The sequence below is a fragment of the Pelophylax lessonae genome (assembly GCF_965119305.1).
Source record: "Pelophylax lessonae genome assembly, chromosome: 4".
NCBI classification, from domain to species: Eukaryota; Metazoa; Chordata; class Amphibia; order Anura; family Ranidae; genus Pelophylax; species Pelophylax lessonae.
The window spans coordinates 452,295,408-452,322,993 of record NC_138771.1 but is presented as its reverse complement, the minus strand read 5'-3'; the positions used below and the strand labels follow the sequence as shown (position 1 = coordinate 452,322,993).

Here is a 27,586-nt window from a genome sequence, read left to right as displayed (position 1 = left end):
TTTCTTGTTTGCTGTCCCTTTAAAGAGATGCTGTTGTGCTTAGCAGATGTGACTAACTAACCCCGGATAGACTTTAGACGGTAGAGTCATTAAAGGCTCTGTTCCTTTTTTCAGGGTTGTAAATTACGTATTTTTACTTCCTACAGTGGGGTTGTTACTACTTGACCAGAAAATTGCTTACAGTAACTTTCTGTCCTCACAATGTATGAAGAATGTTTAAAGGACCAGTACACATCAGTTATTAATTACTTCCCATGGAATATTTTTATAACATAAAAACAATTTGTAAATGTTTTAATATGTGATAAGAACTAGTTTCAGCTAGCTTTAACATCACGTTTGAGCAATAAAAGCACTACTTTCATTTTTTTAGGTTTAAAGAGAAGGGGGGGGGGGGTTCATTATATGTCAATTTTTATTGATGTCTGTGACCTTGTTGGGGGGATTTCCCATAGATTCCTGTACAAGTGACACAACAGGAAGTATGGCAAATCTCAAAGGCAGCAGGAAAGTTCAGCTTTTCAGCACCCCCCCCCCCCCCCCAAGGTTATCATAATAGTGCTTCATGCTGCCCAAAGTGGATAAAAGATTTTGCCTTTAGATACACATTAAGATCATGATAGTAATGCAGCTTGTCAAAGAGCATTCAGTCAGCAGCCTGTACAAATATGAACGTATTAGGGTGGGGTTTAGCATCTCCAATCTCAAATTGATGCTGAGATATCTATGCTATATTTAGGAGAATTTTATATAAAAACACACACACTTGTAAAAAAAAAAAAAGCTAAACAGTGCCATGCATAGTAACAATGCATCACATTGCACGTCAGGCCACACAGTAGCGCGTACACATTACATGGAGAATAACGAATGTGGGCTGTTGTGAACGAGCCGTTAGAGGGAATTTTTTACTCGCTTTGCTTCTCACTACATTTTGCTTCTGTAGGAAAGCTAAGTAAAGGAAAATCTCCTTAACAGAACTTGACTAGAGATTTAACAATTTTCTTCCCAAAAACGAGAAAAAAAAAGGGTTTACAATATACCTTAAGATCTGATTAAGCCGGATAAATGGGAACTGGTGGAATATAGAAATTTATGAACAATACTATTACTCGATATATATTGTGGATAGGAAAGTTTTAAGAAATTCAGATTAAGGCCTACTGTGATGTGCATTGGTATATGCATGGGAATCCCATTTTCTTCAAGAGGTTTTCATGCACACAAATACACGCACAGCAAGGTGAGTGCTGGAAACCTATGTACACAAACATAAATGGCATCAACATGTGCCTTTCATATTGCATTTGGCTTGTGTTTTTTGCATCACAACTTCCATTTACCATAAAGGTGAAGGGAACTTTCCTGAGACTAATGCCAAGCGGTTTGTCTTTTGACATACATTATCACCTTTCCTGTCTTGTATTTTGGTTTTGCTGCACTTTTTTTTTTTAAAGAGGAGCATGGCCAAAGATATTTTTGGCAGGAGTGCACTTACTCCTGCCAGCTGACGACACAGAGCCACTCCAGGATCTGGAAGAATCCCAACCATATTGTTAGGATCCACCCACCTGCCTCACTGACAGCTAGCTCTGTCTGTCAAGGAGAAGCTGAAGCTAGCTGCGCTCGCCCCTTCTCTAGCCTGACTCTTCAGTGAACGCTGGAGGGGCAGAGCAGAGAGCAGGGACTGACAGTCACCGCTTTTGCTCCGGGAGGACTGAGAACTGACTAATAAGCATTTTTGGTCTTAGAGCCATTGGGGGACAGTGGCAGCATCACACTGATGAGCGTGTATGTTTGTTTTTGTGGAACTTCAAACTTTCTTTTTAATACCAGTTCCAAGCAACAAGTGAAATAATTGAGCAAGCTAATGCTAGCAAGGAAACAATGAATCACTGTTTAAGTCAGAAAGCTCTCTCAATTTACCTTAATCTGATTTTATGCAATCTATTACAGCCAGATTTCAGAGAGCTCCTCAAATGTGACCTGAGTAATTTGCATCTTGAGTTTGTGTTATTTTATTGCCTCTCTCCCTCTTTGCTTGATGTTTCACATTCATGTTTTAACAATTGTCATTCCCAAGGAATATTAAAGGCCAACACCAGAAAGTTGCTCCCTGGAGCCTGGAGGAGGGCCACAGGGAACCTAGGAGGACCCAAACTTCACAACAAGGCTTCCATCTGGGTTATTACAAATATTGAGTAATTATCATTATAGTCCAGTAGATTCTTCACAAATCCAAATTTTGAAAATTCTTAGTAATAGTAAACATTGTTATGTCCCATTCTATTTAAACTAACCTTCTTAAAGATCCAAACTTGAAATACCAAAAAATAAGTCATATGAGGCTAAATAAGTCGACACAGGCAATGGCAAATAAGTAAAATTACAATCCAGGCCCATGAGCCACATGTAGCAGTTAAATCATGTAACGACTGTATCCTGTACTGCTTCTCTCAGCACATCTGCTCACAGCAAGAGGTATGATGGAGAGCAGCATCTTTCTAGATTGGGGGGTATTTAATTTGTTAAGGAATGTATTTTAAATGATAATCAATATTGGTAATACACAGATGGAAGAAGGGGACACTCTTGAACCCCACTTTCCTTCTCTGGCAGAACGAAGACCTTGGCGGCCTGTGATAGTCCTTTTAAGGTATCACTTCACTGACTGCAGCACTAGATCCTGGATGGTGGTTCTATAACCTGTGGGACCGCAACCAGAAGAAAAGTAAAATAAAGTTTCCTGAGTGATATATTTAAATGCTTTTTGCAGCTTATATGTATACAACCATAAGTTCTGGTGAGTGTGGATTGCTGGAGGTGGTAACAGCACTATGGAAACTCACTAAGGTGTCCATTTATGAAAGAGAGAAAAGCTGTGATCCTCAGGATCACGGCTGATCTCTCTAATGTACCGGTCTATGTAGCTGAGATGAGGAGCAGAGAACATGTTCTTTGCTTCTCATCACAGCACACAACCGTTCTGTCACAAACGGCCAGTTTATGAAAATGAGATCTAAAGATCTCTATGGCTGTTACCCTGAAATATCTCTGTCCCAGATTCTCCAGCTCAAAGGTGAAGAATCTTGGAGAAAAGCTGGTGCGAACAGAGGAAGAAGTCCTCCTATAAATGCAACACCAGTGGGTTAAAAATGAATATAAACAATATATATATATATATATATATATATATATATATATATATATATATCTACAGTATCTCACAATGGTGAGTACACCCCTCACATTTTTGTATATATTTTATTATACCTTTTCATGTGACAACACTGAAAAAATTACATTTAGCTACAATTATTATTATTATTATTATACAGGATTTATATAGCGCCAACAGTTTGCGCAGCGCTTTACAATGTGAAGGAAGACAATATAGTTACAATACAGTTCAAAACAGGAGGAACTAGAGGTCCCTGCTCGTTAGAGCTTACAATCTAGAAGGGAGGGTCAAGTGAAACAAAAGGCAATAAAAAAGTAGCGAGTGTACAGCTTAAATAACAGTGTAAATTTGCTGTCCCCTCAAAATAAATAAACACAGCCATTATTGTCTAAACCGCTGGCAATAAAAAAGAGAACAACCCTAAGTTAAAATGTCCAAAGTGGGCCCAAAGTGTCAATATTTTGTGTGGCCACCATTATTTTGCAGCACTGCCTTAACCCTCTCGGGGCATGGAGTTCACCAGAGCTTCACAGGTTGCCACTGGACTCCTCTTCCACTCCTCCATGATGACATCACAGATGTTAGAGACCTTGCGCTCTTCCACCTTCCGTTTGAGGATGCCCCACAGATGCTCAATAGGGTTTAGGTCTTGAGAAATGCTTGGCCAGTCCATCACCTTTACCCTCAGCTTCTTTAGCAAGGCAGTGGTCATCTTGGAGGTGTGTTTGGGGTCGTTATTATGTTGGAATACTGCCTGCGGCCCAGTCTGCGAAGGGAGGGGATCATGCTCTGCTTCAGTATGTTACAGTACATGTTGGCATTCATGGTTCCCTCAATGAACTGTAGCTCCTCAGTGCCGACAGCACTCATGCAGCCCCAGACCATGACACTCCCACCACCATGCTTGACTGTTGGCAAGACACACTTTGTACACATCACCTGGTTCCTACCACACACACTTGACATCATCTGAACCAAATAAGTTTATCTTGGTCTCATCAGACCACAGGACATGGTTCCAGTAATTGATGTCCCTAGTCTGCTTGTCTTTAGCAAACTGTTTGTGGGCTTTCTTGTGCATGATCTTTAGAAGAGGCTTCCTTCTGGGATGACAGACAGCCATGCACACCAATTTGATGCAGTGTGCAGCGTATGGTATGAGCACTGACAGGCTGACCCCCCACCCCATAACCTCTGCAGCAATGCTGGTAGCACTCATACGTCTATTTCCCAAAGACAATCTCTGGATATGACGCTGAGCACGTGCACTCAATTTCTTTGGTCGACCATAGGGAGGCCTGTTCTCAGTGGAACCTGCCCTGTTAAACCGCTGTGTGGTCTTGACCACCGTGCTGCAGCTCAGTTTCAGGGTCTTGGCAATCTTCTTATAGCCTAGGCCATCTTTATGTAGAGCGCCAATTCTTTTTTTCAGATCCTCAGAGAGTTCTTTGCCATGAGGTGCCATGTTGAACTTCCAGTGACCAGTATGAGAGAGTGAGAACGATAACACCAAATTTAACACACCTGCTCCCCATTCACACCTGAGACCTTGTAAACCTAAGGAGTCATATGACACCGGGGAGGGAAAATGGCTAATTGGGCCCAATTTAGACATTTTCACTTAGGGGTGTACTCCCCTTTGTTGCCAGTGGTTTAGACATTAATGGCTGTGTGTTGAGTTATTTTGAGGGGACAGTGAATTTACATTGTTATACAAACTGTACACTCACTACTTTACATTGAAGCAAAGTGTAATTTCTTCAGTGTTGTCACGTGAAAAGGTACATATATATAATATCTGGTGAGATTACAGGCAGCCCACCCACTTTTACATAGGTCCTGGCCGTTTTCAGAAAACAAAGTTTTATAAATGTACACCTAAGTTATTTTGCTGGTCCAGATAGTAGTGGTGGAAATGCGTTGCACTTTATTTTATATGAACTGGATTCTTGTTTCGTATATGGATTAGTGGACTGTATCATATTGATGATTTGGACTATTTGTGCATTAATTACACTTTTTAATTTTTTCATATATTTTTCATATTCATAAGATGAACTGCACTTAATTCTTATTTATCACACTTAGTAGATATCAATTTTATGGTTATATTGTCATAGACACTGCACCTTAAATTTATCTAAAAAAGAAGTTATGTGTGGTTCGAGATGCTTATATCATTTATACATTGTGGTTTTATGCCCCTCTGCATATATTTTTAATACATTGTAATAAATGAAGAAATATGAATTGTGTCTTTATTGAGGAGCCATAACTTGTTAAAGGTACCTTTAATGTCCAACTTCTGTCTTTAATTTTTTTTTTTCTATTATTTTAAAACCCTCCTCTGCAGGCAATGTAAGGACACAGCTCCACAGGGGGACAATGCTGCTGTGAATTGACTGAAGATGAAATAGCGTCACCCTGTGGGAATCAGGCCCATGGACTGGCAGGATCACCAGGCATTTATTTTATGAATGAAAACAAAGTGAAGGCACTATGGTTTATTGGTAATAATTTATAACAGCAAAAATTTACATTTTGGGTATAGATACAGTATACTTTAAATGATAGGGGTGGCTGCAGTTAAGAGCAACGTTGCTGAATTTAGCAAAGACATTTTGATACATCAGACGTTCTTTATGTCAAAGATAGCAACCAGTCTACAGTGGGTGTGTCTGGGAATACTTCACAGGTAAAAATGGTTCCTAGGTCACCAACAAAGATTGAAGGTGGGTTGGTGCAATATTGCCATGCCTGTAAATAACTGCAGATTGGCTGTGTTACTAACTACAATGTACATTGAAAGGCAGGCAATAGTTATTTAAAAGTATGAGGTGTGAATGTGATCAGCTTCTTATTATTTTATAGTAATATATAAAAAGTTGTTTTTATAGGTAAATTATATCTAGAAAAGGTCAGCTATATTTGCTGCTTGGTGGGCTTGATTTACTAAATGCAAATATGATGTTTATTTGTAAGGGAAGCTGCAAGGAAATGTGCCTTAAAGATTAGTGAATGAGGTAAAGCTCTGGCTGACTTCCATCATCCAGTCATGAACACACAAAAATGCTATTTTTTAAAATTTTTACGAGGGTTCTTCAAAAAGTTTCCACACTTTTAATTTTAACTCTTATATACTGTATATTAAAGTGTGGAAACATTTTGAAGACCCCTCATTTTTTACTTGTATATGATTGGGGTATACTTTGCAAAGTAAAACTTCACTATGTTCACTAAGTTCTTGAAAAATTTCCCTTGCAAAGTGAAAGATCCTCTGCAAATTGAATAGCCTTTTTGCTTTTAGTAAATCAACCCCACTTAAGCCGGCCATAGATGGTGCAATTTTCTTTCCTGCAAAAAAATGTGCTTGATTCCTCCATCATTGCTAGCAGCTATAGCTCCTGGCATTGATTGCATGAAAAAACCAACATGCTGGTTGTACCTAGTGATGAGCCGAACACGTCAGTAATTTATTCACTGATGTCATTAATTTATTCACTGCACCTGAGAAATGGATTATGGGGTGCTGGTGACGTCAGAGCCCTATAAAAGAGCTGTCAAACTCAGATAGAAGTTAATTAGACAGAGAGAGTCTTAGATTAATCAGCTGGCTCTGTGGCGTAGCTGGTAGAATAACGGGCTAGCAAATGAGAGGCTGGCCAGCGGGTGATCAATATTAATTATGGATTTTAATTAAAACCTATTAATTGTCCCTGCCCCTTCTGACGTGATATCAGTCATTTATTCACTGCACCTGAGCAGTGGATTATGAGGTGCTGGTGACGTCAGAGCCCTATAAAAGAGCTGTCAAACTCAGATAGAAGTTAGTTAGGCAGAGAGAGTCTTAGGTTAAACATCTGGCTCGGTGGCGTCGGTGCAAGAATAAGGGGCTTGCAAATGAAAAGGCTGTGGGTTCGGCTCCCTGCCCAGCGGATGATTAATATTAATTACGGATATTAAATAAAACCTATTAAATTAATTATGGATGCGAGGACTCGAAGTTCCCTTCGAAGCTCATAACTAGTTGTACCCAAGTTGATTGATCAATCAACTTTGGTACAATCAGCCTATTCATACATTGCTCAAATCTCGGCCAGTTGCTGCTGAACTGGCTGAGAATCAAACAGTCAATGGATGGCTTAAAGAGGTTGTAAACCATTACATATACACAGTGAAGTACCTGGCCTTAATTGATACACAGAGATTAAATAAATCCTCCTACATAAGTTGTACCTGCCTGTCTACCACCGTCTTTCCCCCACATCCATTCAAAGTGCTGAATTTTAAAGCTTGTCTGACAGTTTAGAAAAATGGGGCGGAGAGCTGAAGTTTCATTCTGCAGAGCTCAGTGAGGAGAGCTCTGAGAGCTGATTGGAGGGAAGAGACACACCCCCTGCACACAGCTCACAGCAACAGAGCTGAGACTGTCAATCGGCTGGAGGTCCCTCCCCTGTCACCTTTTTTTTCTTGGTATCCGAAAACTTGTCAGAAGGGATTCATGCAGACAGCAGAGGAACGAAGTAGCAGACAGAAATTACACTTGCTGTTAATTGAGTCAATAGACACTATTTTGGGATTTGCTTTGCTCATATTTGAGGTTTACATTTACAACCACTTTAAGTCTATCAGTTTTCACAACCTAGTTCAAAACCATACATTGTCATGTGACTTATCCTACAACAAAAAATTTTCTCAGCAACTATAAAGCAAAATACCATCTATTCCTCCAGCTATTCAGATAGACAAGGGAGACTAAAATATACAGTATTTATATGAAATATGGTCCTCCATATATGGATGGGCAATCTTTCAAAATAAATTTAAATACCACATAAGGAATTTCTTTTAGGTCCAGTTCACACCACATGCAGTCCAGTGCATTTTTTTCTGCATCAAAAACGCATAGAAAGTAGGTTATTTGACTACCAATGGCATAGTTCACACTAGAGCTTGCTGTTCCAGTGCGTTCCAGTTCCAGTTCCAGAAAAAAAAGTAGAACATGCTGCATTTTTCCTGCACTGGACTGTACTGGAACGCTGTAAAATTAATCAAAAACGCACTGGAACGCACCTAAATACACAAAAAAAAAAAAAAGCACTGGAACACATGTCCTTTTTTAAGGTTAAGAAAAAACGGGGGGAAAAATGCACTGGACTGCATCAAAAATGGACCAAAAACGCATGAAAAACAAACTGGAACACATCAAAAACACGTCAAAAACGTGCATGCAAAAAGTATCTGGAATGCATCTGGACTGCGTTTCTATGGCATGAACTGGCCCTTAGGTAAATTTTGCAGCATTCATTGAAAATCTGCACTCTTTAGTTTCCTATAAAATGAAAACATAAACAAATGAAAAAGCCATTCATTACACCCCAGCTCACTGCATCTGGTAGAGTTAAAAGGAGAGGGAGCACACTAGGACCCTGGAGTGGCCTGGGCTGACTTTTCAAAGCTTTCCTTTTGGATTGGAGGAACTGGGAGGGACCAGCATCCCGAGCTCTCCTTAAACCTGCCAGCGCTGGTCAGTTGCTACAAACTACTAAGTTAATTGGACACCTCTTTCGCTTTTGTCTAGAGAGCCTCTCTCTCTTTTTCTCCCCTGTCTGAGCGTCCAGAAAAGTTCAGGGAAAAATTCCAAAGTTCTGCCTGGCCTGGTTACAAACTAGGGCTGGCAGATTTACCTAAGCCTTGAAAAGTTTTCTTTCAGCTGTTAAAGCCTGAGGATATGTAGCTGGGACAGACTGGTGGATTTCAGATTAAAGTCTTCTTTTCCTTTGGAATAAAAAGCAGTGACATTCCAGAGAGATCGGATGGATTTCTCAGCATCTTTACAAGATTACTGACTTCTGCCTTGTTGCAGACGACCAATATTGTTTGCAGTCAAATTTTTCTAGCTTTCAAGGAATAGCAGAGATTAACCTAAAGGTTGGAGCGCATCTTTTTTGTCCTGGCTGGGTTGGAGCCTGTGAAGTGACAGATTGTGCGACTTCTAAAACTGAGAAATCCCTGTAGGCACATGTTGCTGGAAGGGTTCCAACAAGGTTCCAGGAGAGATGACCGCCCCCTGACTTCTGCATGTTGCTGCTAAGACTTTATTCTGCGAAATCCAAACTGGATGGCGAGCTGGGCTTTTCTTTTCGGGAGAATTAATGTTCTGATGCCAGGACACTAGCCAGCTGAGGAGAGCTTTGCCAACCTGTGTGACAGCCCGCTTGCTCAGAGCGTGGATATGGCAGTTCAAACGCTAACAGGATTTTCTCTAGTAAGCCTGCTGAGTTTTGGTTATATGTCCTGGGATTGGATGAAGCCAGCAGTACTTGGAGACAGCCCCGGTGATGCTCCAGCTGAATTTCAGGCACCTCCTTCTCCAAGGCCTCCGCACATCATCTTCATTCTTACTGATGACCAAGGGTACCACGATATAGGGTACCACGGGTCAGACATACAAACTCCCACACTGGATCGACTTGCAGCTGAGGGGGTCAAGCTTGAGAATTATTATGTGCAGCCCATATGTACGCCTTCACGTAGTCAGCTTATCACTGGCAGGTAAGTAAACACTTTTCTAGAAAAAAGATGTTTCGGGTTCTCCCTAGGGTCTGGTTTCTTTCTCACATTTTAAAGAGGAAGTAAAGTCCCTAAAAAAAAAAGCCCTGTAAAGGGAAAGGCATAATGAGCTAGTATGCATCGCATACTAGCTCATTATGAAGTACTTACCTTAAAACGAAGCCCCCACCGTGCCGCCCGCTCAGCGACATGTCCGGCTGTCCTGCTTCCGGGTTCGCGTCCTCCGGCCATGTGATTGGCCGGAGGCGCGACTTCATCACTCCCGCGCGTGCGCGCGGGAGCCGCCGTTCACAGCACTGGGCTCTGAAGGAACGGCACGGGTGGCTGTTCCTTCAGAGCGCATGCGCCGATAACATCATCGGCAGTATGCATTCTAAATATCTCCTAAACGGTGCATGTTTAGGAGATATTTATAGCACCTATAGGTAAGCCTTAATATAGGTAAATGTTTGTGAAGTGGGTTTACAACCTCTTTAACTTTTCCTTTAGAATGCACTAGCGGTTATTGTGAAAGCAGTTGGTTGTATGAGGACTCAAACTGTTGTCCAGAACAGGCAATAAAATCCCTTGCTCAAAGTGGACACAAGCCATGAAGTTGGGTCTTCATCTTACCTTAATAGCTCTCCTAAACTAAAGAAAGACTAGCCATGGCAGTAAAAGTTTTAATCACTTACCGCAAAGCTGTAAAAACCTGCTCCCGCTGTGCTTCGGTTCTAAGTCACATGACCTAACACAAGCATGCTGGGTCATTTGACCTACAGCACCTCTGCATTTACTAGTTATGGTAGTAAAATGTTTAATGACTTACCGCAAAGCTCTACAAACCTGCTCCTGCTGTTCTTTGGTTCCAAGTCACATGACTTAAAGAAATAACGTTGGTTCATTTGACCTACAGCACTTCTGCATTGTGAGTACTGATGTCAGCTGAGTCTTCATTGACATGTCAGTGCCCTATAGTGTGCCACTACATCACCAGAACATATAACATGGGAGTACTGAAGAACCTGTTGTTTTACAGCCTGGGGTAAAATTATTGTTCCCTTTAATTTTTGCTCATTGCATAGAAAAAGCTAAAACCTGATGTTTTCTATGGGCTACAAATACACTTGTCATTTTCACCAATCATAAAATATCCTTATAAGTTCAAGATTTTGCATAGTTACGACTAGGCATTCTGAAAATTTTAAGTGTGTTATTTGTGACCACCTAAATCAAAAGTTTGGTTAACTTTTTCCAAAGTTCCTTTACTGAAATTCCAGTTGAAACCACACATGCGTATGCATTCATAATACCATTGAGGTATACATTAATGTGGTTAGATACAGTAAATATGTGGTATGTTCAGACAATGTCGTTTCCTTAAGTGCACGTATATGAAAAGCCCCACGTGGTAAAACTAAAAAGTAAGACAAAAGGGCTTTGTTTGCACTTCTTAGATATCCAAAGTTCAGGCAAAGCGCACAGATGTGATTGGGTCTTTATTTTGTATTTTAAAATGATCTTTTCTTTTATTATCTAGGAAAGATTTGGAAGGATGCTCAGTGGGGATAAGTGAAGCTCAAAGAAATAATTCAATGAGTAATTGGTGTGCAAACAAATTGTATAGTTTATGGTTTCCCAATTGTGTAGCTGGAAACGAAATGAGTAGTTAGAAATATATGTCTGTCCCAAAAACAATACTTCTGTTATTGCCAAAGGGTTATTCTATGTGTTAGGATCATTAGGATCTGCTGGAGCTTGCATGCAGGCTATAAAACAGGCAAAACAAAGGCTGATACCTACATTGTTTTAATCAATCCAAAAAGAAAACTAAGAACCGTGCCAGAATCCCCTTTTGGTGTGGGACTTTAGATAATAAAAGCATAAATACATTTTCTGCTAGGTACCCATGCTTCCCCAGCTGTCCGGGAAAATGAAACGTCCTTACTTACAGAGGACACCAGAGGACTTTAGATCGTCAGAGTATAGGATATCAGAGGCTGTGAGAATCAGTCTAACAGCGGGGATGATCCTGCAGGAGCAGAGGATCAGGTAACTAAAGTGCTTTACCCAATCCTCTAGGTATCAATGAATAGTTAACTCTTGTAATGCGGGAGAAGCTCCACTGTAAAGCAAAGATTTTTGGTTTTCCCAGAGTTCAGCTATAAAGAGTTTGTATTGGCAGAAGTTTTTTTTTTAACTTTACTGCATTCTATACAGTAACGTAAAAATCTTCTGCATGCAGCTCACCCCCTCCGCCCCCCTAAATACATACCTGAGCTCAATCGCAATCTAGTAATATAAATGAACATCTAGGCTCTCCTGGGTCTCTTATTCCTGATTGGCACGGATACAGCAGCGGGAGCCATTGGCTTCTGTTCATCAGAGCCAGTGACAAGGGATCGGGGGTGGGCTGAGCACTGCTTTATATGTCTTATGAAAACTCAGAGTGGGGCTCAGGAGCGAGCACACACTAGTGCCCCCATAGCAGGTGGCTTGCTATGGAGGCACTCATTAGGGGGTTGAGCCAGGGGTGACGGAGTGGACCCCAGAAGAAGAGGATCGATGCTGCTCTGTGCAAAACCATTCCACAGAGCAGGTAAGTTTAACCTGTTTTTATTTAAAGAAAAAAAAAAAGACAAGGCTTTACAAACACTTTACCTTTATCATTAGCCTAACACTTAATGTGTCCCTCGCTCTAAGTTTAAAGAAAAAATTAAAGTGTATGAAACCCTAACAGTGAACTTCTCTTACTGGCTCCATTTTGGCTGTTAAATATACCAATTTATGTATTTTGTGATATCTGTTCAATAAGTGTAAAACAATACCTGTTGATCCTGCCAGAAATCCAGTAATCTTGTAATTTCTTGTGCTCTATGCAGTATTATCAGCCCTGTCTCATTCTCTCCTTGGACTTTAGTACAATCCCCCTGTATGTTATAAAGAGAAGGAGATGAGAGGTGTTCTGTAATCCTAACACACTTACTGTCAAGGGTCTAACAATGCTACAGTGAGTGCTTGTTTTCATTCTAGAATGGGAAATGTGTTACTAGCAGATTCACTTGCAAAATAATATTTTTTTTGTTCTTGGGTTTGGATACACTTTAAAGTGATTGTAAAGGCAGAAGGATTTTTTTTATCTTAATGCATTTTATGCATCAAGATAAAAAGTCTTCTGTGTGCAGCAGCCCCCTCAGCCCCCCTAATACTAACCTGAGCCCCCTCTCGATCCAGCGATGTCAACGAATGCTTTGGCCATCTGGGACTCTCCTTCCTGATTGGCTGAGGCACAGCAGGGGCGCCATTGACTCCTGCTGCTGTCAATCAAAGTCAGTGAGCTAATGAGGAGGGGGGGGAGGCGAGGTTGAATTGTGGCTCTGTGTCTGAATGGATACACAGAGCTGCAGCTTAGCTCAAGAACACCCATAGCAAACTGCTTGCTGTGGGGGCACTCAACAGGAGGGAGGGGCCAGGAACTCCAGCCAGGGACCCCAGAAGAGGAGGATCTGGGCTGCTCTGTGCAAAACCACTACACAGAGCAGGTAAGTATGACATGTTTGTTATTTTAATATGAAAAAACAAGACTTTACAGTCACTTTAGGTTTTATATATTTCTACATTCTGTGCCTTCTGTGGCTTCAAATACAGTAGATCTGTTACTGCTGCAGTCATTGGAAATGGGTCCCTGCTGCATCTGAGCTCTGTGTGGGTGGCCTAAAAGATTGGAGGGGATGCGAGAGTCAGTTATAACACTGACCGTGTACTTTAACACTTAGGCTGAGTCCACATTGCAGTAGTCTCCCCAAAAAAAATCTGCTTTTCAGCCAATTCAGCAGGAGTCAGACAAAATTCTAACCATCAATGGCAGCTTTAAGATCTCATTCATACAGGGGACACAATACATTACGCCCATGCAGGGCCATGTTTACCCACACAGGGATGCACAGGTGTTCCATGCAACCTTGTGCACACAGTCCCATTGATGACTATTGGGACACAGCGGATGCATGGACACATTGGCTGTGTCTCAATATGGCATCCATGGGTGCAGATGTGTGTCTCTGAATTCACACTAAGCTTGGGGACATGTGTGCGCACTCACATAGATGCCCCCCCCCCAAAATTGTCCTCCTGGAACGCCCCTCCCCTCCACAATGCAACCCCCACCCCATATGGCTAGGCACAGCGTGGAAGTTTTAGTTTGCCTCGCCTGCCAGCTGCCCATAGCCAGTGAGAGGAAACTGGGAAGCAATAACCCCAATGCGGTGCACTCCCCTGAAATCCTTGCGCTGTGAGCCTGTAAGGGGGCTCTGGGCTACCGAGTGTGCTGGGAGAGGGCGGACTGGGGATACATATTATGCCACCTGCCAGGCACGACAATGTGTGTGGCCACGCTCATTCCCGGGACACAGGACATGGGATGAATTACCAAAATGCGGGGCAAGTATAGAATCCCCAGCAAGTGGCCGGGAATTGAGATTTCACTGCCCCCCCCCCCATCCTTGCGCCCTAAGGCGGCTACCTAAACTGCCTTATGCTGGTGTTGCACATATGATGAAAGTATGGTCAATAATTCCAATGTGCGAAGGGATCAGACCGGGTGAAACCAAAATTATTTTTATTGAGAAGTTTCTGCAAATACAAGGACATGAGTGAGGTATGATTCTGAGGGACACAGCACAGCTATTCTGTTCATACATACTACAGTACTACATAACTATATAATAATATTAATATCAACATTCTGATATACAGGAATAACATCCTCATAGAAAATAATAACTAATTAACCATGTGCTGATATGTTGTTAATCCTTCTGCATCACAGTGGTCTCATAAACATAATATAAGATATAAAAACATAACACTATAATAACCACATTCCTGGTACACTGTAGTCATGTGATGCTACAGTGTGACCCACTAACATTTGTGCAGTATGTTATTCAATCACACAGTAGTATGTGTGATCACAGTGCAGTATGTTATTCAATCATTCCACATTTGATGTGTATGGGGAATCACTTCTGCTGTGGTTATTTAAAAATAACAAATAGAAGGCATCAACCCTAAAAACTGTGTAATAACCTATACAAGATAAATCCTGCCCCTTTAAATGTAAAATACATATAAAACAATCAAGTAACTAATAAAGTAAGGCGCTGTTATATAAAACATAAATATTCAATGAAAATGCATTTAACCTAAAGAAAAAAGTGAGTGCATGTGCATCACCCCAAACAAACATGTAATCAGCACTTTTAATACAATTAAAACTACATTTCACAGTCCAAAATAAAGTGATTATATTCTGGGTTAAACATCCATCTCTGTGACCACAACCAGTGTAAAATATAAGACGTGCCCAAAACAATCAGAGGTTCTTTTACTGCAACCACTATTTACCTTAGCATAGATCTTTCCCTCAGATCGCAGATGATGTAAATCATAGAAGCAAAGGAACAGGTGATTGTGCAACACCGTTTATTTAAAATTTCAATAAAATAATAGCTCTACAGTCATCTGCTTACATAGAAGGTGCCTAGAGTGGCACCAGCTCAAATAGCTCAAATAGCCTGCGCTGTAACCCTCAGCAATAAAGCCAATTCAATCTCACCACTCACTCCGGTCTCACGACCCGCATGCGTTCCACAGAGATGCAGGAAGTGACATCAATGGTTCTCCACAAGCTTCAAAGCAGCAACCAGATCGCAATGCATTTCGCCATTAGGCATCATCAGGAAATCCCTTTTTTATTCGAAACACTATGCTGTCTATACCCCATGATAATATTGCTGATATGTTCACAGATGCATTTAGTCAACATTTGAGTAGTACGTCCTACATATCTTAAGGTATTTCCTGATGATGCCTTATGGCCATATGCGTTGAGATCTGGTTGCTCAATTTCGATGCATATATGGCACCGCCCCTCAAGCACTAGTGTGAACGAGCCCAACCACAAATCCTTTGGCAGTTAAAACAGCTCTCTTATGTGTATTTCATCAGTCAGTCTTCATTTTAGCTATTTTCCTAGAGTTCAGCTCTAAGTGCCGGTTCACACTAGGTCGCTCCGACTTCGGGGGCGACGTGTGAAGTCACATGCACCGCGACTTCGGCGCAACTTGCACGGAATTCATATAATGAATGTTTATGCAAGTCGCTCCGAGGTCGCCCCGAAGTAGTACAGGACCCTTTTTCTAAGTCGGAGCAACTTGTGTCGCTCCTATTAGAACGGGTCCTGTAGCACTGCATGGACCGCGACTTGTCAGGCTGACAAGTCGCCTGACAAGTCACGGTAGTGTGAATGGACACTAAATGTTTCCCACAACTCCTGACGAAAAACCTACTTTAAATTAATGGTGAACCTCATTAACCCAAAAATTAAGCCATTCCCTGATTTTAATGCCTGTATCAAATTGGGCTGATTATTACATTATGCTGCATTATTTATGACGCCCAAACGGTCCTAAGCCTATTTATACCAGCGTCACCAGTCCGTAGAGCGCCCCCAACTGATACAGTCGTAGGCCCTAAATGAAGGGGTTCCATGTTCTGTGAAAATTCAGTTGGCAATAGCCAGGAGCAGACTTCCTAGAGAGTCATTTGCAGAGGGACTAAAGTTACTGAATATGTAAACAAGAGATCATTTGTGTAGCCAGAAACTCTTGCCAGCAAAGAAGCTGTCTTGGCTCCCATCCTATTTGACATTAACCCGTGTGATGAGAAAAAGCAGCATGCCATAAATATAACAGGCAGGACGTTTCAGATGTCTGTACAAAGTGAGCTTTTCACCTCTAGCACACAGGCTGTTTAGGGGTTAAGCTATGAGAAAAAAAAAAAAAAAGAAAGAAAAATAGAGATTGCTCTGTTCTTGCCATTCACAAGGATCATTTTGGGTGTAGAGTTTCTGCAGATGTCCCTATGGAATCCACTTCCTGCTTCTAAGAATGATAGGATATACCTACCTGAGACTTGTCTGAGTAATGGCAGGCACAGGGGTGATGAAAAGGCTCAGGCACACATCTAAATTCCACTCTACAGGACTCTGGTCTGGCCGCATCTCGAGTATGCCATCCAGTTCTGGGCACCGGTCCTCAAGAAGGATGTGCTGGATCTGGAGAGAGTCCAGAGAAGGGCAACAAAGATAATTAGGGGAATGGAGGACATCAGCTTTGGGGAAAGACTACAAGCACTGAACCTATCTAAATCGAAATACACAAGGTCACAGCATGACACAAAGGCATTTGTCATTGTGCAATGAAGAGTGGTAAGGCAAAAAGCTGAAAGAAAGCTACTGAATTCTATGGCCATTGGGTATATTTTAGATGGGTGATCAAAGAACTTAATTAAATACCAAATGTGACCACTCATCCCTTTACAGAACAGATACTAGTTTAACCTACATGTAAACCCTAGCTAAGTGGCATTTAGTTTACTGAATTTTTGCATATCACGTGTTACCTTTTTTAAAATAAAATACTTGTTTTTCCCTTTTTTCCCCTTTGTTGCATCTCTGAACTACTGATTTCCTGCAGCCTTTTTGTGGCCACCTCCTGTCTTTATGCACTCCAGCCATGGCTGCAAGACATTTCTTATGAAACATTTTGTGATGGTGACCACAATGATCCATGTGTGTTGAAATGACCACTTGTAGTCTTCACTAAATGCCATGTGAATGGGTGACAAAGGAGGAGCACAAGGACAAAGCATAGCTCCCAACTGTCCCTAAGTTAGAGGGACTGTCCCTGATTTGGAACAAAGTCCCTTTGCCCCTCTTTCCTCCTCATTTGTCCCTCATTTTGGTTTAATCTATATAATGGTACTGTATATAAAATGCATTATTTATCTTTCAAAAAGGGTTTCCCAGTGCAAAACCTTTCATCCAATTTCTAAATTGCTCCATTTGTAAATTTCAAAAGCCAGTATAAAGGAATATAAAAAAATATATAGAATTTCCCAATGTGAAAATTGTGCAAATGTATTTGGTATAAAGGAATAGTAGTGGTAAAAGAAAAAAAGCGCTTGTGGGTTTAACCAATCTTTATTTTTTTAATTCTCCTTTAAGGGGGCGTGGCAGGGGGTGTGTCCTATGGCTTCATACTTTTGCTAAAAGTCATCCCTCATTCCCATCTCAAAAAGTTGGGAGACATGACAAAGCGTTGTCACCCTATAACATGCATTGCCTTACAAAGGACCTTCAAATAAATGTTTCAATGGAAGCTGCAAATTTAAAAATGTTGAAAATTATGTTTTTAGTTACATGTTAACGTTTATATGGAATTTCAGTGGCTGGATCTACATTCAGTTTAAAGTGATTGTAAAACGTTTTTTTTTTTTTTTTTTTTTAGTAACAAAACAACTTGCTATAGGGGCACTTGTGCAGCCTCAATCTTGAGCCAGCTCTGTGCATCCATTGACACACACAGCACAGCTTGGCCCCCGATACTGCTCCCTCCTCGCAGGACTTGATTGACAATGGCATCTGCTGCTGCCTCCATGTCCAGTGAGAATGGAGAGAATGGAGAGAGCCACTGCTCCTGGGCATGGCACTGGATCAAGACTGGGTTCAGGTAAGTATATAGGGGGGTGAACACTGAAGGTTTTTTCTACCCTAATGCACAGAATTCCTTAAGGTAAAAGGCTTTCTGACTTTAGGTTAGGTTCACACTTGTGCCAGTGGTTGCATGTACAGGAATTGTACCTGTACCTGCAGCCAAAGCTGCTGTTTTAGAGGTTTACATTCATTTTTAATGGCACCTCCATGCATCTAAACACACAGTAGGTTTGCAGGTGTGGGAAATCACACCGTGTGATTTCCAGGTGGTTGCTGTTTAAAAAAAAAAGTGTAGGAGCCTTTTCCTGCTTTTCCCACAGGTTCAGCAGCCTATTTAAGTAAAACGGCTGCTGTACCCATGCAAACGTGGGCCACACTAAACACAGGGGTGTGACCCAAGCCTTACAACCACTTTAACATTTTAGAAACAAGCTGATGTACAGTCAGTGTGTGACAATTGTGTATGTATGAATTGGTGTCTCTCCAATCTAAGTGCTGAAAGTGTGATCTCTCTAAGTGATCCAGTTGTGGCAGGATAGCTGTAACTAGGGATGGGCTTTTTGTTCGAGTCGAACATCGGCTGTTCGTGTGTTCACCAAACACACAAACTAATGAGGTGCTCAGCAGAAAGTCCGCCCGCCGAGGAGCGCCTCATAATGCACTGTGCGATTGCAGTGCATTAAGCGATTGGCCAAAGCATGCACCTGACCTGTATGCTTTGGCCAATCACAGCACAATGTCCTGTCAGAGCCATGATTGGCCAAAGGCAGGGTGCCTTGAGGCAATAATGGATCAGGGGCTAAGTCCATGCCCCACACTATATAAGGCTGCTGACATGGCAGCCGTGTATAGTATGTTACAATAGAGATTAGGCAGGTAGTTAGTGGATAGTGTGTTGAGTTAGTTTAGTGCAGTCAATGTAGTGTACAGGCATACCCCACTTTTAAAATGTATAGATATGTTGTAGTCCTAGGTCCCCTCTCGGTACTCCCCAAGTTTTGTGTCCCTTTCACTAATAGTTCGGGAGCAGTGCCTTGCCAAGCTGACCAAGATTTCCCATAGATGCCAAAGTTAAAGATGGTGAACAGTGCCATGTCAAGCTGTCCAGTATTTCCCACAGATGTCAATGTTTAAGACAGGGAGCAGTGCCATGCCAAGCTGACCAATATTTCCCATAGATGCCAATGTTTAAGACAGGGAGCAGTGCCATGCCAAGATGACCAATATCTCCCATAGATGCCAATGAGCACTGAAAGCTGAAAATTGGTCTAGGCAGGAAGGGGGAGAAAGTGCCCTGTATTAAAAAAAAAAAAACGCCATGGGCCCCCCCCCCAAAAAAAAAAAATTTATACCAGGCCCTTTGGGTCTGGTGCAGATTTTAAGAGGAACCCCACACCAAAATTATAAAAAAAGACGCAGGGTGTCCCCCCCCCCCAAATCCATACCAGACCTTTATCCAAGCATGCGCCCCTTTATCCAAAGCACCTTGTCCCGATGTTGATGGGGACAAGGCCCTCCTCCCGACAACCCTGGGCTGTGGTTGTGGAGGTCTGCGGGTGGGGGGCTTATCAGAATCTGGAAGCCCCCTTTAACAAGGGGGCCCCCACATCCCACTCCCCCCCACGTGAATGGGTATCATGTACATGGTACCCCTACCCATTTACCAAAAAAAGTGTAAAAAAAGGAAAAAGCACAGAACACAGTTTTTGACAAGTAAAAAGAAAAAAAAAAAAATAGTGTCCCTCGATGTAAATCTATCATCAATCATGACGCCCACCGACTGAAAAATAGAAAAAATTTCAAAAATGCTTCGCCTCTTCTGAGGCGTTCTGCCATATGCCGTTCTTCAGCCTTGACAGCTCTTTTATAGGAAAGGGGCAGGGCCACCCAGTTACGTCACCCAGTGGCACAGCTTTTTTTACCACTACTATTCATTTATACTGGCTTTTAAAATTTTCAAATGCAGCAATTTAGAAATTGAATGAATGGTTTTGAACTGGGAAACACTTTTTGATAGATAAATAGTGCATTTTATATACAACTATGTAGATGTTTCCAAAATGAGGAGTAATGAAGGACACAGAGACTTTGTTCAAATCAGGGACAGTACCTTGAAATCAGGGATAGTTGGGAGCTATGAGTTCACATATGTGTGTGCATGTTTCTGTGGGTACAGCAGCCATTCATCTGAATAGGCTTCTGTACCAATGAGAAATGCAGGAAAGAAGTCCCCCAAACCTTTTTTAAAAATGCACCGCACTGAACCACATGGTCTACTGACACCAATCCTGGGGATTTATTATTGCTTCCAGTGGCACTGATGCTGGGGGTTATTATTCTGTTCAGTGACACCAATGTTAGAGGTTATTATTGCGTCCACTGATACCAGTGCTGGGGGTTATTATTGCACTCACTGTCAACAAGTGTACATTATGATACCTAGCACAAAATATAGCAAGACCAAATTTTTTTGTGCCAAAAAACAGACAATGCAGGCTAACTGACAGTCTGTAGATAAAAACAAACTGTGCAGCTTTAACCAAATTTGAATAATGCACTTGCCATGGATGCATGGGCTATTTACATACCTCATAAAGCTTGACTGAAAAGCTACCAGATATTGCATGACCCTGTTTTGCCTTGTTGCTAGGGCTTTGCTAAGACATGCCCAGCTGTTACTGTTCACATTCATCATCAGTGGAGCTAGCTTTCAAATGCTGAGCTTAGAGCTACTACATCAGGGGAGATGTCTTAACAATGTCAGGAGGCAGGCAGGATGCAATCTCTGTGAGCTTTTCAATCAGGCTTCATGAGGTATGTAAATGGCCTACACCTATAGCAAGAGCAATATTCAACCCTGGTCAAAGCTGCACAGTTAGTTTTTATCTACAGACCTGCATAGGTGTTTTTTTGGAAAAGGTAAACTATGTCTTTAAGCCTTTCTTCAGCAAATTCTCAGGTGTGTGACAGGTTTACTTTAAAATCTACAAGAATAGTAACATTGAAAAATGACTTCTTTGACTACTCTTGCACCATCAAGCATTAGTCACCATAGGAATAAACAGCCAAAAGTTTCCAATAAATAAACAGATGGTTTGCTCACTTCATCTTCCTTTCCAACGCTCCACTAACCAACTGTCATGAATCACATCATCACCCCACTAGCAGGCAGAAACCACCCAAAGCCTTCTGTATCTTCTGAGTATTCCACTATCAAATGTATAATTACACCAATCATCCGAGTACAGACAGGTCCTCTACCCTATGGCTTTTTCTCCAATATTACACTAACATATACAGGTGCATCTAATAAAATTAGAATATCATCAAAAAGTTAATTTATTTTAGTAATTCAATTCAAAAAGTGAAACTCCTATATTTTGTATAGATTCGTTACACACAGAGCAATATATTTCAAGCTTTTCTTATTTTAATTTCGATTATTATGGCTTACAGCTAGTGAAAACCCAAAATTTAGTGTCTCAGAAAATTAGAATATTACATAAGACCGAAAAAAAACCCTTTTTAATACAGAAATGTTGGCTTACTAAAAAGCATGCACTCAATACTTGGTTGGGGCTTCTTTTGCATGAATCAGCCTGTGGCACTGCTGAGGTGTTATGGAAATTCAGGTTTCTTTGATAGCTGCCTTCAGCTTCTCTGCATTGTTGGGTCTGGTGTCTCTCACCTTCCTCTTCACAATAGCCCACAGATTCTCTATGGGGTTTAGGCCAGGTGACTGATCTACTGATGGACATCATCCTCTGTCCTACTGACACGCCAACTGCTCTACTGACTGACACCATCCACTGTCCTACTGACACCAACCTCTGCCACCGTCCATATACCATCCATGTTTTAATACATTTATTTGATTACAAGTGTGTGTGTGTGTGTATACAGTATACAAAAAGTTAATTTATTTAAGTAATTCAATTCGAAAAGGGAAACTCATATATTTTATATAGATGCCTTACACACGGAGTGCTATATTTCAAGCATTTTATTATTTTTAATTTCGATAATTATGGCTTACAGCTAGTGAAAAAGGTCTCCTTTTGCATAAATTACTGCATCAATTCGGCATGGCATGGAGGCGATCAGCCTGTGGCACTGCTGAGGCGTCATGGAAGCCCAGGTTTCTTTGATAGCGGTCTTCAGCTTGTCTGCATTATTGGGTCTGGTGTCTCATCTTCCTCTAGACAATAGCCCACAGATTCTCTATGGGGTTTAGGTCAGGCGAGTTTGTTGGTCAATCAGGCACAGTGATATCATGATCATTAAACCACAAAATTGGTACTTTTGGCAGTGTGGGCAGGTGCCAAGTCCTGCTGGAAAATGAAATCTGCATCTCCATAAAGCTGGTCAGCAGATGGAAGCATGAAGTGCTCTAGAATTTCCTGCTAGAGGGCTTCGCTGACTTTTGACTTGATAAAACACAGTGGACCAACACCGGCAGATGCATATTATACTGTACATGGACAAACTTTTAAGTAAGCCAACATTTCTGTATTAAAAATCCTTTTTTTTTTTTATTGGTCTTATGTAATGTTCTAATTTTCTGAGATACTGAATTCTGTGTTTTCACTAGCTATAAACCATAATCATCAAAATTAAAGGAAAAAAATGCTTGACATATATCACTCAAAAGTTTGGCTTTTTGAATTGAATTACTAAAATAAATTAACTTTTTGATGATATTCTAATTTTATGAGATCTACTTGTATACCTAATAAACAACAAAAAGACAACACCACCAGTTCCATCTAACTACCTAATGTATAGGCATAACACTCCACTATAGCAGATGTCATCTCACCAACCCATTAAAAAATGAAATAACAGTAGTATGTTCAAAATTTGTGTTACTGTGTACCTATTTCATGCATACTAAAAACTATAATGGGGCATAAAAACATTACAAATTGCATATTACTAAAATTCTTTCAATAATAATTATGCTGATAATCAGCGTATATTATTGATTTATTAAATCTTATAACTAGTTTAAATATTATTAGCCTAACATTTGCCTCCAGGTAATTTTTCCTGACATCTTGCATTTAATGAAAATGTTGTGCGACATAAAAAATTGTCAAGACCATTTTATTCTCCAGGGTCTCTGCTGGAGAATAAAGGGTTGGAGGTTCTAACTAATTTTCTAGAAAAATTTGGATTTAACATGTATGGGGAAAAATGTGAAAATACCCCGGACAGCAAATGGTAAAGTTGCGTTCCTGTCCAGTCCCTTTAAATGGTTCTTTACCAGGGTTCAGAGGACTGCCCAATCATGTTATCAATTTGATTGCCTGGCAGTTCTTTGCCTTCCCGGAGCAGAGAGCGCTGACTATCAGCCTCTGCTCTGCCCCTCCAATGCTCACTTGAGCGCCGGGGCGGATGCAGCTGGCTCTGGCTATCAGTAGCATGTTGTAAAGCTGAGATAGTTGCTGATTAGGCATCTGAGTGGATCCTGACATTATAGTCAGGATCCTTCCAGAACCTGTGGCGGTTCTGTGACGCCTGCTGTCGTCTGATTCTGGGTCACAGAAAAGCACTCCTGTGACCCAGAAGGGAGGTATAGAAAAAAATGCTTTGGTCATACTTCTCTTTTAACTTACTTGATTCCCCACTACTGCAACAGATGGCTCTCCCCTATGCTCCAGTGATGAACTGTTCCTTGGCACAATCATGTCCCATGCAAGCTTTTGAAACCTTCACTGGTCTTGATGATTCGTGACAAGATCTCCACTGTACAGATAACTCCTTGTTCACCCGCACAATCAATACTTTCCTTGTTTAACCACTGCCCGCAAACCGACGTACCTGTCCGTTGGCTTGAAGAAGTGGTTGTACCGGGGTGATGCCTGCAGCTAGAGGCATCACATCGGTACCGTTTTTTTAGAGCCAATGGTCAGCTACCTGGGGATAAAAAACGGTGCGGCTCAGCAGCCGCTTGGCCATTATCCCAGGAAGCGGGAGGGGACATCCCCCTCCTGCTGCTCTGACCGGGTCTCCCATCCCAGCCAGCACGTCAGAGTCCAACGAAGTAACCCAGCAGCAACGTCACTTCCGGTTTACTCAGCTGACAATGCCGATTTTGATGTTTTGAATACTTTTAAGTGCAAAGGAGGGATTTGGGGTCTTTTAGTATGTCTAGTTTCTTTTAGACCCTCGATCCCTCCATAAAGAGTACCTGTCACTGCATATTGCTGTCACAAGGGATGTTTACATTGCTTGTGACAGCAATAAAAGCGATCAGATTTTTTTTTTTCTTTAAAAACTGTGTTAAAATTAAAAAAAAATAAATAAATAGGAAAAAAAAAAATTTTAGCCGCCCCCATTGCCGTTAGCTTGCGCACGAAAGAAAACGTATATGGAAGTCGAGCCACAAATTAAATCGCTGTTCAAACCACACATGTGAGGTATCGCCGCGATCGCCAGGGTGAGAGCAATAATTAAAAAAAAAGAGCTACACTCTGGCTCTAAACTGGTAACCGTTAAAAAATGTTAAAGCCTCGCCTATGGAGATTTCTATTGACCGTAGTTTGTCGCCATTCCACGGGTGTGCGCAATTTTAAACTGTAACATGTTGGGTATCTATTTACTCGGTGTGACATCATCTTTCACAATATACAAAAAAAAATTGGGCTAACTTTACTGTTTAGTTTTTTTTAAATGCAGTGAAATGCGATTTTTCGTAATTTTTCCAAAAAAATGGCGTTTGAAAGACCGCTGCGCAAATACCGCGTAACAAAAAATATTGCAATGACTGCCATTTTATTCTCCAGAGTCTTTGCTAAAAACTATATATAATGTTTGGGGGTTCTATGTAATTTTCTAGCAAAAAAAATACTGACTTTAACTTGTAAACAAAAAGTGTCAAAAATAGGCCTGGGGCTTAAGTGGTCAAGTGTTAACCCAGCTACTATAGAGGAAATAATTCAACTTTTTTCTAATGGCCACCTAACCACCTGCCCCTTGGACCCTGTTCCCTCGCACATTTTACGGTCACCCTCTGAATCTATTCTACACATCTTCAATCTCTCCCTCTCTAGTGGTACGACAAAAAATGTGGGATATCCCGCGCTACCTTATAGGTAATAATATATGGCTTGTCTTGTGATGGGTGACTGCATACAACCTAATTTTTGTGAATCAGAGTGTGCGTTGTTGCGCCTAATGCCCTTAGTAGTGTTGGTAAAAGAATTCTGTAAAAGAATTGTGTTGTAAGGTGCAAACAAAGTCTAAAATCTTCCTCCTTAGTGTCCTTGGTAAATAGTAAGTGGGTCATATATAAATAACGATATCATAAAATCAAACACTGGTTCCTAGGTAAACTCTTATACAGTGATTATAAATGTGAAACACAAATTTGTACTGTGAAAAAAAAAATCGAAACTGAATGGCGTAATCGCAAAATCACAATATCGCAATATAATCACATAAACGTAAACACTTTTAAGGATTTTCGTTTAGTTTATGCAATTATATTGCGATCTGTCCTAATCTATCCCAGAGGCGTAACTAGAACCTTCAGGGCCCCGATGCAAGAAACCACGAAGGGCCCCCCAAACCCCTGGCCGGGGCCCTTCCCTTCAAGCCCGGGGCTTTTCCCACTAATCCTGGGGCTCTTTACTCTCGTTGCATGGCCTTTTATTATGCTCCCGCCGCAGGATCCTTTCACAAGTTCTGCAGTGGGCCCCCTTCCTGCAATCTTGGGGCCTCTCCACAGTGGTGCAATGCCAGGGCCCGGTTGCAAGTGTGACCTTTGAGATCCTGGAAGTTCACCCACTGGTTTGCTACTGGGCCCCCTGGAGCATGGGGCCCGGTAGCAATTGCAACCCCTGCAACCCCTGTAGTTACGCCCCTGATCTATCCATCTTTAGATGATCCCTGAAAACTCTTCTCTTCAAAGAAGCCTATCCTGCTTCCAATTAATACACTTTTTACTTTCTCCATCAGCTCATCCCCCACAGCTTTTAACTTTTGTATCAACTGACCCTCCTTCTTAGATTGTAAGCTCTAACAACCAGGGCCCCCTGATTCCTCTTTTACAAAATTGTATTGTAACTGTAATGTCTTCCTTCATTTTGTAAAGCAATGTGAAAACTGTTGTCCCCTAAACATAAGCAAGTAATTAATCCCTGGAACCCCACAGCAAGGGATAATTTTTAGGTTTCATAGAGCTGGGCTATAAAGTGGTTTTAAAGTCATAAGATTTTTAACATTAATGCATTCTATGCATTAAACTATATGTTCACCTTTGTAAAAAAAATAATAATAAATGCAAATCTTTTTGCAGGTAAAAAAATGTGCATTCATTATTTTTTTACTATGAGCCTGCAAAACATTGCACCTGAGATCAGCAGACCTTGGGTGCTATGCAGGGCTTTTGCAGATAGTCCGTGTATGCTGTCTGCCCATGCCATGTATGAGCAGGCAGTTACTCAGTTGACAGGAAGCATAATTGAACTACCTAGAGCGCTCAACTGTGCCCTGGTAGTTCACTGAGAACTACAAGCCGACAGCCACAAAGGTACTTGTAGTTTATCACAGGGATCTGTAAATAAATGATGTGGCCGGGTGGACGGAGCCCAACACAGACGTTTTTTTTTTTTAATTGTGACAGCGGATGAGGGATTAAGATCTCTCGCTCGTTATCATAGCGGGAATCGGGGGAGCCGGTGCGAGGCTACAGTAACATGTTACACCCTGAATATAGGTGTAACATGTTATGAAAGGTGAACTTAGGCACTGAAAGGTTTTTCACCTTAAAGAATGTTTCTCCGCCCCTCCCCCCCCCCAAAAAAAAATACTTACTTGAGTCCTGTATCGATTTAGGGCTGTGCTGGTCTTCTCTTCTCTCTCTCGTTTCTTGAAAACTTGGCTGAGAGCAGCATAACCCATTGGCTCCTGCCACTGTCAGTCAAATCTAGTGAGGAGGGAGCTGTTTGTATCAATGGACACATGCAGCCTGGCTTGGAAGTGAGCCCATCTGTGTGCCACCATAGGAAGTGACTTTCTATGTTGGTACATGCAGAAGAGGAGGAGCATAAAAGTCCAGCAGGGGACATCAGAAGAGGAGGTTTGGGGCTGCTCTGTTCAATACTAGTAAACAGATCAGGTAAGTATAACATGTGTTTTATTTTACCTTTACAACCACTTTATTACATAAATATATGTATTTTTTAAATGCAAGCAGTTGGTACCTGAATTTGACCTGGTATCAAACTCTTGCTGTCCTCGTACATCAGAGCTTAGATGGGTAGAGTGTGGAGCAGTGCAAGGAACTGGTT

General features: G+C 41.4%; 1 protein-coding gene across 1 annotated transcript in view; it reads left to right on the top strand.

Moving 5' to 3' along the window:
* The first annotated feature begins 8,695 nt into the window (after positions 1-8,695).
* Positions 8,696-27,586, top strand: part of ARSI (arylsulfatase family member I) — a 37,413-nt gene continuing 18,522 nt past the window's right edge. The window contains exon 1 of the mRNA XM_082255165.1: positions 8,696-9,736. Within this exon, the coding sequence (XP_082111291.1) occupies positions 9,417-9,736 (320 nt within the window). The 5' untranslated portion in view covers positions 8,696-9,416. The remainder of the gene's footprint in view (positions 9,737-27,586) is intronic.